This window comes from Gopherus evgoodei, chromosome 6 (assembly GCF_007399415.2).
Source record: "Gopherus evgoodei ecotype Sinaloan lineage chromosome 6, rGopEvg1_v1.p, whole genome shotgun sequence".
NCBI lineage: Eukaryota > Metazoa > Chordata > Testudines > Testudinidae > Gopherus > Gopherus evgoodei.
In genome coordinates this window covers 99,390,308-99,406,593 of record NC_044327.1, presented here as the reverse complement: position 1 = coordinate 99,406,593, position 16,286 = coordinate 99,390,308, and the positions used below count along the sequence as shown (strand labels likewise).

General features: G+C 48.4%; 1 protein-coding gene across 3 annotated transcripts in view; it reads left to right on the top strand.

The window, feature by feature from the left end:
* The window catches only part of RAB3C (RAB3C, member RAS oncogene family), a 226,727-nt gene that overhangs the window by 9,961 nt on the left and 200,480 nt on the right, over positions 1-16,286 (top strand). For all 3 annotated transcript variants that reach the window (XM_030567599.1, XM_030567597.1, XM_030567600.1), the window contains exon 2: positions 5,752-5,979. In XM_030567599.1, the coding sequence (XP_030423459.1) occupies positions 5,752-5,979 (228 nt within the window). The remainder of the gene's footprint in view (positions 1-5,751; positions 5,980-16,286) is intronic.

Genomic DNA, 16,286 nt, shown 5'->3' with positions numbered 1-16,286 from the left:
CCCAGAACTATTGGCTATTCCAATAAATCTTCTCCTGTCTGTCTGGCACTATAAGCCTTTTCCTCATTGGCTGCATCCCATGCAGCCTCCCCAGGATAGCTTTAGCCCCTTACCTTCCAGTGCGGGGCAGTCGCTCCATCACAGAACCCTATAGGAAATAACCTATTTTGTACATAGTTGTTGTGAATAACCGAGTGTCCACTTGTGTTCATGAGAAGCTCTTTGTATTTTTCTAAAAGTAAAATGTATCTGATGTTTGACATCCTTTGAATGGTTTAAGCCCATACTCTAGGAAGAGATGTACCTAAAGGTGCCACATTCCTGCACCCCACCACTTCCTGCAGCTCCCATTGGCCAGGAACGGCAAACTGTGGCCGCTGGGAGCTGTGACGAGCCATGCCTGCAGATGGTCAATGTCAGCAAAATGTCTTGTGGCCCGCAGTCAGATTACCCTGATAGGCTGCATGCAGCCTGCAGGCCACAGGTTGCCCACCACTGCACTAGGCTGTTTGGCATGTTGAGTTTTTGAAAACAGACAAATTTGCTACAGCCACTATCTTCTTTGACTTTTTTCTTCCTATTGGTGTATCTGGCACTGAATAAACATCCCTGGAAATGGAAGTCCTTTGATTATCCACAGAACAGAGCCCCATGAGCAACACAGGCAGTAGCATTGCCTTCATGCTCCGCTGCTAATGTGTCTCAAACCTAATAGCAAGGGAAGCTTTGTTAGGAATGAGAAAATGTATTTCATAGGGTGTAGTCGTACTTTGAGAAATGGGATATTTTGTATTTGAGAGCTTTTTGGGACCATAAATTCCCAGCAGTATGCAATTAAGGGGAGTGCTGTGTATCATTATCTGTAATTCTCCCATGCTTCCCACAAATTTGCCAAGCTCAGAAGTAGGAAATAAGTCATTTGCATCTTTTGCCTTCCACACTCATAGCTAGAATAAGTATGCATACTCTTAATCTCCAGAAATAAAAAGAGGAGTGTCATTCTAGTATGGATATGTCCAGTTTGCCCAGCACTCTGTCCGATGTATAGTACCTATGCTCCAGGCCATGAGCGTTAGGTATAATAGGCCAGGGAGGCTCTGCCTCCCCTGGTGCTGCCGCAGCTGCCAGACCCCTGGTTGCAGCGTTTGGGGGTGAAGTTTTTGATTTATTTTGCCCCATGCAGGTTCTGGGGAGGCTGGGGAGGCACATACCACCTCCTCCGCCACCCCGGAACCTGCATGGGGCATATCAAAAAGTATCTTCTGGGGGAAGGGATAGCTCAGTGGTTTGAGCATTGGCCTGCTTAAACTCAGGGTTATGAGCTCAATCCTTGAGGGGGCCACTTCAGCATCTGGGGCAAAAATCAGTACTTGGTCCTGCTAGTGAAGGCAGGGGGCTGGACTCAATGACCTTTCCAGTTCTAGGAGATAGGTGTATCCTCTGTTATTATTGGATTGGGTCCGGGGAGGGGAGGCACAGCTGTGGCCAGCCCTGGGCTTTTCCAGGCAGGGGGAGGCTTGGCTCAGGGCTTCGACCAGCCTGGCCAGGGCTCCTCCTCTTGGGGCTTTGGCCAGCCCAGCCCAGAGCTCCTCTGGGCGGGGCAGGGAGAGGCTCAGAGCTTCAGCCAGTCCAGCCAGGGCTCCTCTGGGTGGTGTGGGGTGGGTAGGGAGGCAGGGAGTTTTTGGCTCTGGCTGTGGGGAGAGCATGAGTGGAAGGGGAGGAGCTGGGGGCTAGCCTCCCCAGAGTGGGGCTCCACCCACTGCCCATGCTCCAAGCTTCTGATTCTCTAGTGAAATGTCACTCCTCTAGAACTTCTATGACTCAGGCACTGTAAGAACCCATGGGCTGAGAACTAGGGTCTGCAGGGTTTGATGGCAGCTCTGCTTCCTTCCAGGGGCCCAGGTATGATTGCCACCAAGAGGAATTGAGAGACTAAGTTCTTCAGGAAGTCCCATGCAAAGGGGCATGAGCAACAGCCCTCCTTGATTCCCAGATTGGCTGGCATACTGTATATAAACCAGGAAACCATTTCTGGGAGTTGTCTCAGCAATGGAGACCTCAGGTGTGCTTCTGCCTTACATGCTGCTTGTTGTTCCTTGCTGCAGCTTGCCTTGATCACTGACTCAACCTAGGCTTTGCTCCTATCCTGGTTTACTGTCTCTGGCTTAAAAGCATTGCTGACCCCAGTGAAAGACCCTGGCCTGACTTGACCCCAGTTCTTGCCTCATGCTCTCAATTTGGTAATGGACTCTGACGCTGCAGTTTTCACCTGGCCTGGTCTTGGGTTGATCTCTGACCTTCCGCCCCATTACTGAACAGCTCAACACATCTGTATACTTTTAAGTGCAGTTGAGGATGATAACTCTCAGGTGATAAAGTCAAGAAAGAAAATGCCTCTTCTGTGGATCTGGAATTAGTGACCATTGGGTTCAGATTTATTCCAATTGGTATTCCAGTGATAGGTGGAGCCAGATGTGATGCTTTTATTAGATTTTGTATCTAACAGAGTACCCATGGTGAATTTACATCATACAGGCCATATCTTATGCTTTGTCAGATGGTGTTTTCAATGGTGATAGCTTGATGTTTTTGTAAACTATGTACAGCTAAAAGCTGTAAATGAGCATAAAGCTATAATTAAATAGATAAACAACATTTGATTTTCCTTTTTTGCAGATGTTTACTAAGAATTCTAGTCATTTAAGATAAGGTGGAGCCATGAAAGTGTAAAGGTTTTGTTTGTATTTATTACAGAAATCAGGAAGACGAAAGATTATTGATGTGTGCTGTTAGTGATAATTATTGCTTTTCATCTTAACATCATTAAACTAATTAAGTCTCATCCTGACACACCTGCAAACTAAGTTTTATAAGTATTAAAGCCAGTATTTTCAAACTTACATGCCTAAAGTTAGGTGCTGACATTCACGTTTAGTCACGAACCTTGGTTAATGGGAGCTCAGCTGCTCTGAAAATCAGGCAGTTGGGTACCTGTGAGCCGGTGACATTCCCACCGTGCTCCAGATCTACACATGCTATATAAGGTCCCTTTGCTGGAGGTTTTTTTTTAGTGATAACTCAGGCTGAAATTCATGTTCTGTTTTCTTCCAAAGCCTGTTTAGTAGGAGATCCTACAGGAAACCCTAGTCCCACTTGCCTCTTTAATACCCTGGTGAAGTTGACAAGGCATACGCTTCAAAGCAAGTCAGCAGAATTTTTTCAGAAGCTTTGTTCAGGCCTCTGAATCCTGCTAATAGGGTGGGTCAACAGAGAGCCCTGCATCTTTAGGCAAGGTCATGGATCCAGCCATCCTACAGAAGTGTCTACATGTGGATTCAGGTGCCGAACTATAGGCACGCAGGTTTGGGAGTTTTGATTAAGCTTCTTTAAATTTGCCATAAACAGTCAACATCAGCGTTTACTGACTATCCTTCCTGTCTGAAACCATAATGTAGGTATACTGTCATTTGTATTGCCAAATCCAAGCATTCAAAAATCATATCTGGCCCCCAAAATAATGTGTTTGGCTTAAAACTCATCAGATTCTAAATAATCAGGGCTTAAATTATCATATAGTATTTCCCTGAGCCCCCGTCCTCCCCCCCCAAAAAATGCTATGAAAACTCCAGGGGGGTTGAAAATATTTACCAGAGCTCCCCTCGGACAGCTCCAATTGAATTTAAGCCCTGTAAATAATAATAAATGTATAACAGTGTTTTTCTTTGCTTTCTGGTATTAGAGCCTTTAAGGCACACTCTGGTCATATTTTCTCAGAAGTGTACCTTTTTATAAATGGAAGCTTGATTCTCATGTAATCACCTAACTCCAGGACTTGAAACCTTTAAAAAAAAGACTCAAGACTTTTGATAAAATCGTTAGAGTTGACAACACTGTGGGCACTTTTTACATAGATAGCAGAGGAAGTACAGCTCAAGACTTCAGCTTCAAAAACCCCTCTTGAACTTGAGAGAAAGGAGAATCACCATGAGCTGTGTTAGGTTTTCTATGTCCTCTCTTCCGGCCATCCAATAAAGGGGGAGACAATTACAAGCTTTTGAGTAGTTCTGATTCTGTCCAGTAGAGGGCACTGGTGCAAACACAAATTCAGGCTGATACATTAAAGCACAAGGAAAATTTTTCCTTTTTCCAGTCAGTCACTTCAGTGGGAAGTTGAGAAAAGGAGTAAAGATAATTATGATGTCTTACATGACCCACGTGCAAGCCTGTGAATATGTACATCACTTGTTTTCTAGAATGTGGGCAGAGAGGTGTCACTGGGAGACTGATGCGAGGCATCACAGTAGTGATTATTGAAAGTCTGTTCTGCAGCAATTAGCAATCCTGTCATATTCAAATCAGTATATTAAAAACAGCTTTTCCAAAAAGTATGTTTGGAAGTCAAGAAGCCTGACAGTGTCCCTTTCAAGGTCAGGACAGTAATATCTGAAACATCTTTTGATTCCTCTGTTGAAAAAATTACTATTTGCTGAATTTATTTTACAAAAAATTTCCAGAACACTACAGTGGCACTATTGTAAACTGTAGAGTACTGAACTATTACTGTAAAATGCTATAATATTTTTATACACCCATGGTGAATTTACATCATACAGGCCATATAATTTAGTTTAGACTTTCTGATGATAATACAATGGACTACGTAGCTGCTTCTGAATGTGTAAGTAAATCATTCACATTCTTAACTACAGATTTAAGATTCTGAGTCTGTCTGAATGGTCATGTAAGCCAAAATTTTCACACTTGGGTGCCTAAAGATAGGTTCCTAAATCTATAATTAAGCTCACAAATAAAAGTGCCCTGAATTTCAGAGGTGCTGATTGTCTGTAGCTCCCATTTATTCAGTTATCTAAGTGTAGATTTATGAGCCTAATTTTAGGGACCCCTCTTTGAAAACATAGGTCCCCGTCACCTGTAGTATTTTACTGTATGAACACTGTGCTGCATTAGCATTGTGTCCAAAATTCTATTACTGCATATAGAAGAAGAGACTGAAAGGGAACAAAAGAAAGAGACACTTTGTCAAAAGTATTTACCAAGTGGGTGAGAGACATTGTGATAATGAAAAGGGTAGTGGCAAAATGCTTTGGGTAAGAATCTAGCTATTACAAAAGACTGTGACCTTTCCACATCCAGTGGATTTCTTCGGATCTAAAATAGATTAAGATTATGGCACAAGATGACAAAAGCAAGGATTGCAAAATTAAGAAGTGAATATACTCCTGTGTTCTATGCTGCATAGTTACACACCAAAAAAAACCACTTTAGTTGCTTTCTTATCTTCCCCTCTCATATATAGAAACATATAGCACTTTTCTCCTGATTAATTTCTGTATTTTATGGTAGTATGCTGTCACATTCTTAACATTCTGTGAATATAGATTTTTTTTGTACTATATTCAGAAATTGACTTGGTCCTTTTGATGGGGTTTCTGTTTATTATTATTATTATTATTATTATTATTTTTTGGTTTGTTTTTTGTTAATACTGATCTACAGTGATATACCAAACCTGATGTACCATCTCCCTGATACTGTAAGTTTTTTGCCGTTATCTTTTGCAGAGGGAATTATTACCATGGATACCAGCATCATAAGAAAGACTTAGGGCCTCTGTGAACTTGTCCTTGAATTCATTCATATCTATTGCCAAGGAGTCCAATAAAATATAAATACCTTTGATTTATAAAGTACAAAAGACGATAAAAAAATCCTTTTTATTTTGATTTACAGATGGCATCTGCTCAAGATTCCAGATATGGCCAGAAAGATACGTCTGACCAGAACTTTGATTACATGTTCAAATTGCTCATCATTGGCAACAGCAGTGTCGGGAAAACCTCCTTTTTGTTCCGTTATGCTGACGATTCCTTTACATCTGCATTCGTAAGCACAGTTGGGATCGATTTCAAAGTCAAAACAGTTTTCAAAAATGAAAAAAGGATTAAACTGCAGATCTGGGTAAGCTGAAAAACACATATGTCCTCTGAATGTTGTGTGTGGTTGTGACACAATATACAGCTATTGATCTACCTCAGAGTATGCTTCTTTCCATGTTCTCCGATCAGGGCCGGCTCCAGGCACCAGCACAGCAAGCAGGTACCTGGAGCGGACCATGGAAAGGAGCGGCGTGTCCAGCTCTTTGGTGGGAATTCGGCAGCAGGTCCCTCAGTCCCTCTCGGAGGGAAGGACTTGCCACTGAATTGCCGCCAATCGCGGCTTTTTTTTTTTTTTTGCCACTTGGGGTGGCAAAAACGCTGGACCCGGCCCTGTCTCTGATGTAGATTATTTCTATTACTCTGTATTAATACATATGGCACAATACTGAAAAGCACTCAGCCAGATTTATTAAGAGCTAACTCCCACTGTAATCTAAACCTAAATACCTTTACAAATCTGTCCCGAGGGCTCTTTTCTGCATTATCCAATTGTCTAATATATTAAAAAAGACGGTTACTCACCTTTGTAACTGTTGTTCTTCGAGATGTGTTGCTCATATCCATTCCAGTTAGGTGTACGCGCCGCGCGTGCACATTCGTCGGAAAACTTTTACCCTAGCAACTCAGTGGGCCGGCAGGTCGCCCCCTAGAGTGGCGCCACCATGGCGCTCCATATATACTCCTGCCGGCCCACCCGCTCCTCAGTTCCTTCTTGCCGGCTACTCCGACAGTGGGGAAGGAGGGCGGGTGCGGAATGGATATGAGCAACACATCTCGAAGAACAACAGTTACAAAGGTGAGTAACCGTCTTTTCTTCTTCGAGTGATTGCTCATATCCATTCCAGTTAGGTGAATCCCAAGCCTTACAAAGGCGGTGGGGTCGGAGTGAAATGTGGCAGAATAAAACTGCCGAGCCAGAGGCTACAGCCTCTCTTGACTGCTGAACCAGGGCATACTGCGAAGCAAAGGTAAGGACCGAGGACCAATGGAGCTTCGCGACAGGTCTCGTGGGTAGAAACACGAGCCAGCAAGGCGGCAGATGAAGCCTGAGCCCTGGTAGAATGCACGGTGATGTGGCTTGGGGAAATATGAGCCAAATCATAACAAGTGGGGATGTCCGCCATCACCCAAGATGAGATCCTCTGAGAGGAAAAACAAGCAAGCCCTCCCTTTGGCCCGCTACCGGGGCAGAGCTGGGGCACCTTAGGAAATGATTCTGTCAGCACAATATAATGCGAGCACTCCACAGATGTCCAAGGAGTGCAACGGTTATGCCCATTGCGTTGAGCTGTGGGTAACATGAAAGGCCAAAACACCTTAGGGAGGAAAGCCGGGTGCGGTCATAACTGCACCTTGTCTTTGTGGAACCTTCGTAAGAGCTCTGATCTCAGAGACCCGTCTGGCCAAGACTAGGTTGAGGTCCCAGGGCGGGGCTGGGCGGCGCACCCGAGGGTGCAAGCGCTCCAAGCCCTTGAGGGACCTCGAACCCATAGAGCGTGGGACACTGAACGTCCATCTTAGCCTGCTGGAAGGTAGGGATGGCCACTGAGAGTATCCTCAGCGATGATACCGCCAGATCCTGCCGCTGAAGGCCAGAGGCAGGCCAAATAGAGGGGATCGAGACCTCAGCAGGAGCAAGATCGAGCGTACTGCAGCTGTAAAGGAAACGCTTCCACCTGGCTCGGTACGTTGACCAGGTGGAAGGCTGCCTGTCACCCCGACTCAGGTACGCAGGAGCCACCGTGAGGCGAAGAGGCTGCAGGTCCGAGTGACGAAGCCTGTCATTGCCCTGAGTGATGAGGTCTGGGCTGACAGGCCGAGCAACATGGTATGTCAGTGCTGCCTGGACCACTCTGGAGTGATCATGATGATGCACGCTCTGCCCCTGCGGAGTTTGAGCAGGACGTAACGAACCAGTGGGAACAGTGGGGAGGCATAATGCAGTTGGCCATTCCACGGCATCAGGAATGCGTCCAAGATCGATTCCGAGGAGAGACCTTGGAAGGAGCAGAACACCTGGCATTTCCTGCTCTCGCGGTGAGCGAACAGGTCTGTGTGAGGAACCATCTCCACTTCCGGAAAGCGGGACGCCTCACATGGGGCAGAGTGATCACTCGTAAGACAGGAAAAACCTGCTGAGTCAAAGAGTTAAGACGTTCCGAACGCCTGGGAGAAAGGACGTCGCCAGCTCCATCGAGTGGGCCATGCAAAAGACCCGGAAATGGATGGCCTCCTGACAAAAAAGGGGGAAGGACTATGTCCCCCCTGAATACTTATGAAGCACCTGGCCATTGTGTCGGCTGTAAACACCGAGATACAACGGCCTCGCAGCTGCCGCTGGGACCCCTGGCATGCCAGGCGGACTACTCTCATTTTTGGGGCATTAATGAGGAATGCCAGCTCCCTAGAAGACCGAAGGCCTTAAGCTCGGAGGTGACCATGAGCACTCGAGCAGAGAGATGATGCGTCCGCCGTCAGGGGCAGTGAGGGCTGGGGCGGATGAAACCGCATCCCTGTCCACACCAAGGAGGGAGTTAGCCACCACTCTAGGGAGCCTAAGGCGTTCGAGGGAACGGTGACTACCATGACCACTGGCTCCCTGTCCAAGCGGTACGCCGAGGTGGGCCGGACTTGGAGAGGACGGAGGCGGAGCTTGGCGTGTTTGGTTACAAACTTGCGGGCAACCATGGACCCAGGAGACTGAGACAAGAACGAGCTGAGGTCGTTGGGAAGCCTTCAGACCTCAGATGATTGTTGCCATCGCCTAAAACCGCAGTTGTGATAAGCAGGCTCCGGCTAGGTAGGAGACCAAGAGAGCCCCTAGGAAGCCCAACCTCTGCGTGGGAACCAGAGTGGATTGCTCTATAGTAATCATCAGGCCTTGATCTGTGAATAAGACCGTGACGATGCCCACGGGCTGAGTGGTTTGTGTCTCAGAGTCTCCTCGGATAAGCGAATCGTCCCAATACGGAAAAACGCATATCCGACATAGCTACGGTAGGCGGCGACTATGGCCGTAAACCGGGAGTATTCACCGCTGGCTATAAAGCGGAGGCATCTCCCGTGCGGAGGGAAAATGGCATTGCGAAAGTACGCGTCCTTCCTATCCAGGGCGGCATAGTAGCCCCCAGGAGGCAAGGATGGAATAATGGTTCCCAGGGATACCATGCAGAACTTCAACCTTATCCCAAACCGGTTGAGTCCATGCAGGACCAGGGAGGTCTGAGACCTGTGTTCGAGTGGGGGACTAGGGCATAACGGGAGTAAAACCCCTAGCCCCTTTCGTCCGCTGAAGGGGGACAGGGCTGGAGCAATTTAAAGGTGGTACCTATGCTCCATCGTGCGCAGGACCCAGCGATCTAAAAGTAACTGGGGCCATGCCAGGAGAAAGCGGGATCAGGATCCCGTCCTGCGACTGGTACACCGCCCTCCGGCGAACCTTGGAAGGTCCGTCTTTGGTCCCAGTGGTAATTGCGAGGGACCTTGACTTTGGCTTTTTAGGGGGCCTGACGTTTGTCTGCGACCACCTTGGCCTTGCCGTTTTCCAGAGTTCTGCCTCTGGCTAGGCACAGAGTATGGCGGCTGGGGCCATAAAGGCCTGCGTTTGGTCGCTGGCGTATACATGCTGAGACGCATTAGGACCCTATTGTCCAGCAGGCTTCGCAGTCTGGGGCTGTCTCTGCCGCGAAGATGCCTTTACCAACAAAGGGTAAATTCTTTCCCCCGTCCTCCAAGACGGCAGCGAACTCCAGGTTTGAGGTTCGAGGGAGAAACTCCTCCACCCAGGTGCTATAAGTATCGCAGCTAAGCAAGGCTTGTTGCTTTGCTACCCAGAGGTGCAGGGCCCCTGCAGAGTACACCTTGCATTCGCCAAGGCTCTTTCTGCTTCGGGGCTGGCGCCCGCTGGCCATCATATCAGGATCGTGGTCCTGAGCATAAAATCTACGCATATGGGCTGACACGGATGCGTGTCCGGACGGCCATGGAGGTACTAAAAGAAGGCACGGGCCGAGTCTCTGACTCACTCGGACCTTGCCCAACTCGGCACCGGGGACCGGCATCGGGAGGCGTATCGGTACCTGGAACGAGATCCAGACCCGCAACCAGAACGGTGTTGGGAGGTCGACCGAGATCTCGAGGCTCGGAGAAGAGCTACAGGAGTCAAGGTACCTGCCCCGGTGCCAGATGTCGGAACGGTGCCGATAGCGGGTCGGCGAACAGGATACCGACCGGTGCAGCGAGTGTGACCAGTACCGAGGAAAACAGCACCGGGACTGCCAGTGGTGTCCGGCGTGCCGACAGGACTTGGAGTGTCTGCGGGACCGTGATCATGAACGGTGCCGCTCTGCTGTACTGACAGGGGACAGTCCCTTGAAGAGACTGTATTACCCGTACCGGCGGTGCCCGGGTCAGGCAGCACTGACTCTGTCATGGCACTGAGAGCCCTCGCCGTTGGTAACATCTCCGGCGTGCAGGGAACAGCAGGCTCAACCACAGTGCGTACTGGGGAGCTGTCAGGCACCGGATTCGACGGCCCTCGTGGGGCTGGGATCCACGGTACCGAGGTCATCAGAGCTTCGGTAGGAGCCGGTGCCGGGCGAACCGAGTTAGATAAGCTGTCTGGCTGCGGTGCCGTCAGCACTGAAGCAGCGGGAGTAATACGCTCAACCACGGCGCGTGCCGGGGAGCCGTCGGGCACCGGATTCGATAGCCCTTGTGGGACTGGAATCGACGGTGCCGATGTTGTCGGTGCCTCAGAGGCTTCGGTTGGCATGGAAGCAGCCGGAGCAGGAGCTCAACCACGGCGCGTGCCGGGGAGCCGTCAGGCACCGGATTCTACGGCCCTTGCGGGACCGGGATCGACGGTGCCGACGTCATCGGTGCCGCAGCAGGTGTCGGTGCCGGGCGATCCGACTTAGACTAGCCCTCTGGCCGCGGTGCCGTTGGCACGGAAGCAGCCGGAGCATTAGCTCGACCACGGCGCGTGCCGGGGAGCCGTCAGGCACCGGATACTACGGCCCTCGCGGGACCGGGATCGACGGTGCCGACGTCATCGGTGCCGCAGCAGGTGTCGGTGCCGGGCGATCCGACGTAGACGAGCTCTCTGGCTGCGGTGCCGTTGGCACGGAAGCAGCAGGAGCAATACGCTCAACCACGGCGCGTGCCGGGGAGCCGTCAGGCACCGGATTCTACGGCCCTTGTGGGACCGGGATCGACGGTGCCGACGCCATCGGTGCCGCAGCAGGTGTCGGTGCCGGGCGATCCGACGTAGACGAGCCCTCTGGCTGCGGTGCCGCTGGCACGGAAGCAGCAGGAGCAATACGCTCAACCACGGCGCGTGCCGGGGAGCCGTCAGGCACCGGATTCTACGGCCCTTGTGGGACCGGGATCGACGGTGCCGACGCCATCGGTGCCGCAGCAGGTGTCGGTGCCGGGCGATCCGACGTAGACAAGCCCTCTGGCTGCGGTGCCGCTGGCACGGAAGCAGCAGGAGCAATACGCTCAACCACGGCGCGTGCCGGGGAGCCGTCAGGCACCGGATTCTACGGCCCTTGTGGGACCGGGATCGACGGTGACGACGTCATCGGTGCCGTAGCAGGTGTCGGCGCCGGGCGATCCGACTTAGACGAGCTCTCTGGCTGCGGTGCCGCTGGCACGGAAGCAGCAGGAGCAATACGCTCAACCACGGCGCGTGCCGGGGAGCCGTCAGGCACCGGATTCTACGGCCCTCGTGGGACCGGGATCGACGGTGCTGACATCGTCGGTGCCGGGCGAGCCATCTTAGACGAGCTGTCTAGCTGTGGTGTAGCTGGCACAGAAGCAGCAGGAGCAGTAAGCTCTACCACGGCGCGAGCCGGGGAGCTGCCAGGCACCGGATTCCATGGTCCTGGGGGACTGGAATCGACGGAGCCGAAGTCATCGGTGCCTCTGCAGGTGACGGTGCCGGATAACGCAACTTAGGCGAGGTCTCTGGCTGCGATGCAGGTGGCACGGAAGTAGCGGGAGCAGGGGGCTCAACCACGGCGCGTGCCGGGGAGCCGCCAGGCACCAGCAGGAATCGTAGACTCTCTCGACCTCGGAAGAAGGGAGCGGTGCCGAGTCGACATCGGTGCCGGCGACGGTCGGTGCCGAAAGGCCTTGGTGGTACCGGCGGGGTCCGGTGCCGAGGAGGCGCTTCTGCCCGCCGCTTGAACATCGCTGGGCGCCCAAGGTGGAGGGATAAGTGAAAGTCCCGCACCTTTTTGTTCTCGGCTTAAAAGCCTTGCAAATGGGGCACTTATCTGTCAAGTGTGATTCCCTGAGGCACTTCAAATAGGAGTCATGTAGATCTCTCTTCGGCCGCGGCTTCTGGCAAGCCGGGCCCCTTTTAAAACCCGGTGAGCCATGCATGGGCTCCGGCACTGGGCTCATGGAAGGGGCTACTTCCTGAACCCCGCTAACTAAACTAACCATGTTAGCAAAGAAAACACGTATAACCATACAAATATATATATAAAAGTGTTATAACTGCATAATTGTATACGAGAAAACGAGTAGCTAGGGAAGTGGAGGTCAGCTAAGCCGCGCTCCACTGTTCCAACGACCGACACGGGCGGTAAGAAGGAACTGAGGAGCGGGTGGGCCGGCAGGAGTATATATGGAGCGCCATGGTGGCGCCACTCTAGGGGGCGACCTGCCGGCCCACTGAGTTGCTAGGGTAAAAGTTTTCCGACGAATGTGCACGCGCGGCGCGTACACCTAACTGGAATGGATATGAGCAATCACTCGAAGAAGAACTTGTGGTTATTTTTTGCTCAAATGCAACAGAATTCACATTCTGTAGTAGATCCCCTAAGAAATACAACAGGAGACATTCCTGGCATATTCACATGTGTACAAATGGACTATCTTAGATGTACAGTAAATACTGAGGACTGTCCTGAAATACCGGTAAAGGTCTGTCTCCTTCCCACAAAATGAAGGAAATACTGAATCCAGGAGCTACAGTAGAGGGTCTATGGAAAGACTTTTCCTTCCACTTACATGGCTGGAAAGGAGCAAACGTGGGAAAACAGAAGAGATCATTTGACAGTTCTGCTGGCTGAGAGCTTGCAGAAACCCTTCTGTGTCGATGGGGCTGTGCAGTTCAGGAATGGGAGGAAGCATGTCAGAAACAGGGAAGTCTGATGCCAGGGGGCAGGTGTTCTCTGTGGCAAGCTTCTCTCAGACCCCCAAGGATATTCCAGTGGATATTTATGCGGAAGTTGCTGATGCTCATAGTAACTTTAAGTCCTGCTCCAACCCCTTTGCAGAGATTGGCATAGCCCAAACAGAGTAGACAATGTTAGCAGAGCTCCTAAGGAATCCATATTGCCAAGGCTGGGGAAAAAGGGCTGGACATCCCATTAGCATTAATGCTTCCTTTCCATGTAGTTTCCGGTGATCTGAGGATTTTAAAACCTTGCCTCAGGTCTCCTCCATGAACCCTCCCTAGTAAGTCAAGACCTACTGAGAGGAACATTGAGGCCTTGTCTATACAAGAAAAATGCCTCCTGTTAGAACACATTTACTAACATGATATTAAACTTGATTTCACCTTTAGGATGGACAAGGACAAGTCATGTTTAGAATCATTTTAGATGATCATTGTTAACCTGCAGTGCCCCAGGATTAACTATGACCTGACCAGCTAACACATTTTTGACATCATTGTAGATAAAGTGTATGAACAGGTTTTCTAACATGATGAATATCCCTGGGTAGATATGGTATATAAAGCCACCCATTCTTCTGTGGTCCCCCTGAGACAGGGCCGTATCATCTTTGTCTCTTAATTTCCTTGCTTTTATCAATTTAGGTCATATCCTTAACATGATTGTAACATACAATGCTGACATTAGTTAATTGCTTGCAGTGCATGCTCTTTCACAGTAATGACATGGCAAGCTCAAAGCAGCACCTTTGGAAACTATGGTGATTACTTGGTAATTCATGTTGACACAATCTCATTATCTCCCGATAATAGAGCAGTAAAATTGCATATCTGTTATAGTCTTTATACAAATCTCCTTCATCTTTTTAAAAAATCACAAAGTGGCCTCTACAATAGATTTAATTGGTCATGTCTCTCCTAGCAAAAGCGGCAACATTCATTTACAACATTATAGTAATGTGTATAGTTTGACACCAATATATTTCTCATCATACTTCTTCAGTGTAGACCATGAATACGTACTTGGTTAAAAGGAGTCTGTTAATCTAAATGAGCTACAAAGTGACATACAGAAGCTGGCTTTTGGAGATGCACTCTAGCCACCTAGAATAAGCCTCCTGTTCTATCAAAACAGGCACCTCCATTGTTGTGGTGGTTTGTATTACAGTATCTGCGGAAGGCCACTGTACTGAGATAGGGGCCACCATTGTGCTAAGCACTCGGTGAATACACCCTATGAGACAACCCCTGCTCCAAAAGCTTGTAATCTAAATGGACAAGCCACACAAAGAGTGGGAAAGGAAACAGAGGGGAAATGACATGTCCAAGGTCACATCGTGGCAGTGGCAGAGCCATAGAACTTAGATCTTCTGATGCCTACTCTAGGGCTCTCTTCACTAGACCATGCTGCCTCTCGTCATTTGGTTGTATGAAACTTTTAATGCTGTATCTTAGAAAACCTTGTCACTGCACATTGAACCAATATAGTGTTTGTTATTTTAGATCTAGTGTTTTGCAGTATATCATTTGTGTTGCCCTAGGTGTGCTAGAGTAAAACTGTATGGCTCTTGAACCCCTGAAGCCCTCATATATAATATCTCCCAGGAAACTATTCCAGGGAGCAAGATTTTAAATACATGGATTATTTTTACCTCCTCTCATAAACTGTATTGACAGCCATACTATTCTTGGTATGCAGTATCTAGATATGTAGCATCATACTGTATTGTACTTTGTTATTTTTATTTGATTACAGAATGTCTTTTTGAAATGAATGGTATTCCTGCTCCATTCATTTCAGTTTCAAACGGCATGTTAGTAATGTTTCATTGACTACATGAAGCACGGAGTTGGGTGAATCAGAGCAAACATGATCAGATGTTCTTTCTAGGGAGATATATGCATTGGCCTACAATGCTCCCTTGAGCATCAGTGGCAAAACACTGTGATTTTAACATATATGAAATCAAAGTGTGCTAGCAAATCTCACTTATTTTGACCAACCAAACCAAATTGGAAACTAAAAGCAATTTTTAAGTATCAGTTCTGAACAATGAGATGGAGACTAAAATGCTTTGCAATGAGTAGCATATGGAGTCCCACTATGCTGTTCTTGCGGGGAACTAAAATGTTATACAGGTCACTAGAGCCACCAAAGTCCCTTCTTGGCTTCCCCTTCAACTACCTGAAAGGGGATCCCAAAGAGGATGGCTCTAGACTGTTCTCAGTGGTAGCAGATGACAGAACAAGGAGTAATGGTCTCAAGTTGCCTTGGGGGAGGTTTAGGTTGGATATTAGGAAAAACTTTTTCACTGGGAGGGTGGTGAAGTACTGGAATGGGTTACCTAGGGAGATAGTGGAATCTTCTTCCTTAGAGGTTTTTAAGGTCAGGCTTGATTAAGCCCTGGCTGGGATGATTTAATTGGGGATGGGTCCTGCTTTGAGCAGGGGATTGGACTAGATGACCTCCTGAGGTCCCTTCCAAACCTGATAGTTTATTATGTCATCTGTCCCATATGTTCTCATTTATTATGCTTTAACCATTCATTTTGACATGTTTAGGCCTTAGTTCCTTAAGCTACTTACACATATGCCTAACTTTAAGCATGTTAGAAGTCCCATTGCAGTCAGTGGAACTAGAACATTGACTTGATGTCAGTGGGACTATTCACATGTGTGACTCCTTTGCTGAACAGTGGCCTTATCAGAGCCTAATTGTCTTCCCTATTATTCCATCAATGTTTTCTGGTGCCAATAGGTTTGTATGCTTCTCTTTTACCCAATCTCTCAGTGCTCAGAATCCTTTTTAATGAACCTAGTCCTCAGTGTTCTAAATGAAATAGACTGTAAATTTCCAGCTAAAAAAAAAACACCACCACGGAAAACACCTACTTGCATTAAACTAGAGTTAAAATGTCAAGTGCATATCAGTAACTTGGTGGTAAAATCCATATAATAATGCTGTAGTCAATAAACAAAACACATAAACAAATTAACAAAAAACTATTAATAATTGAGAAACTCATTTGAAGCTTCTGGGACAAATTTATTTCTTGTGCTAAGACATGGCAAAAAAGCATAAGACAAATTTTAAGGGTATGATTGACACTTAGAAAAAAAGCTCTTTCTTATCAAAG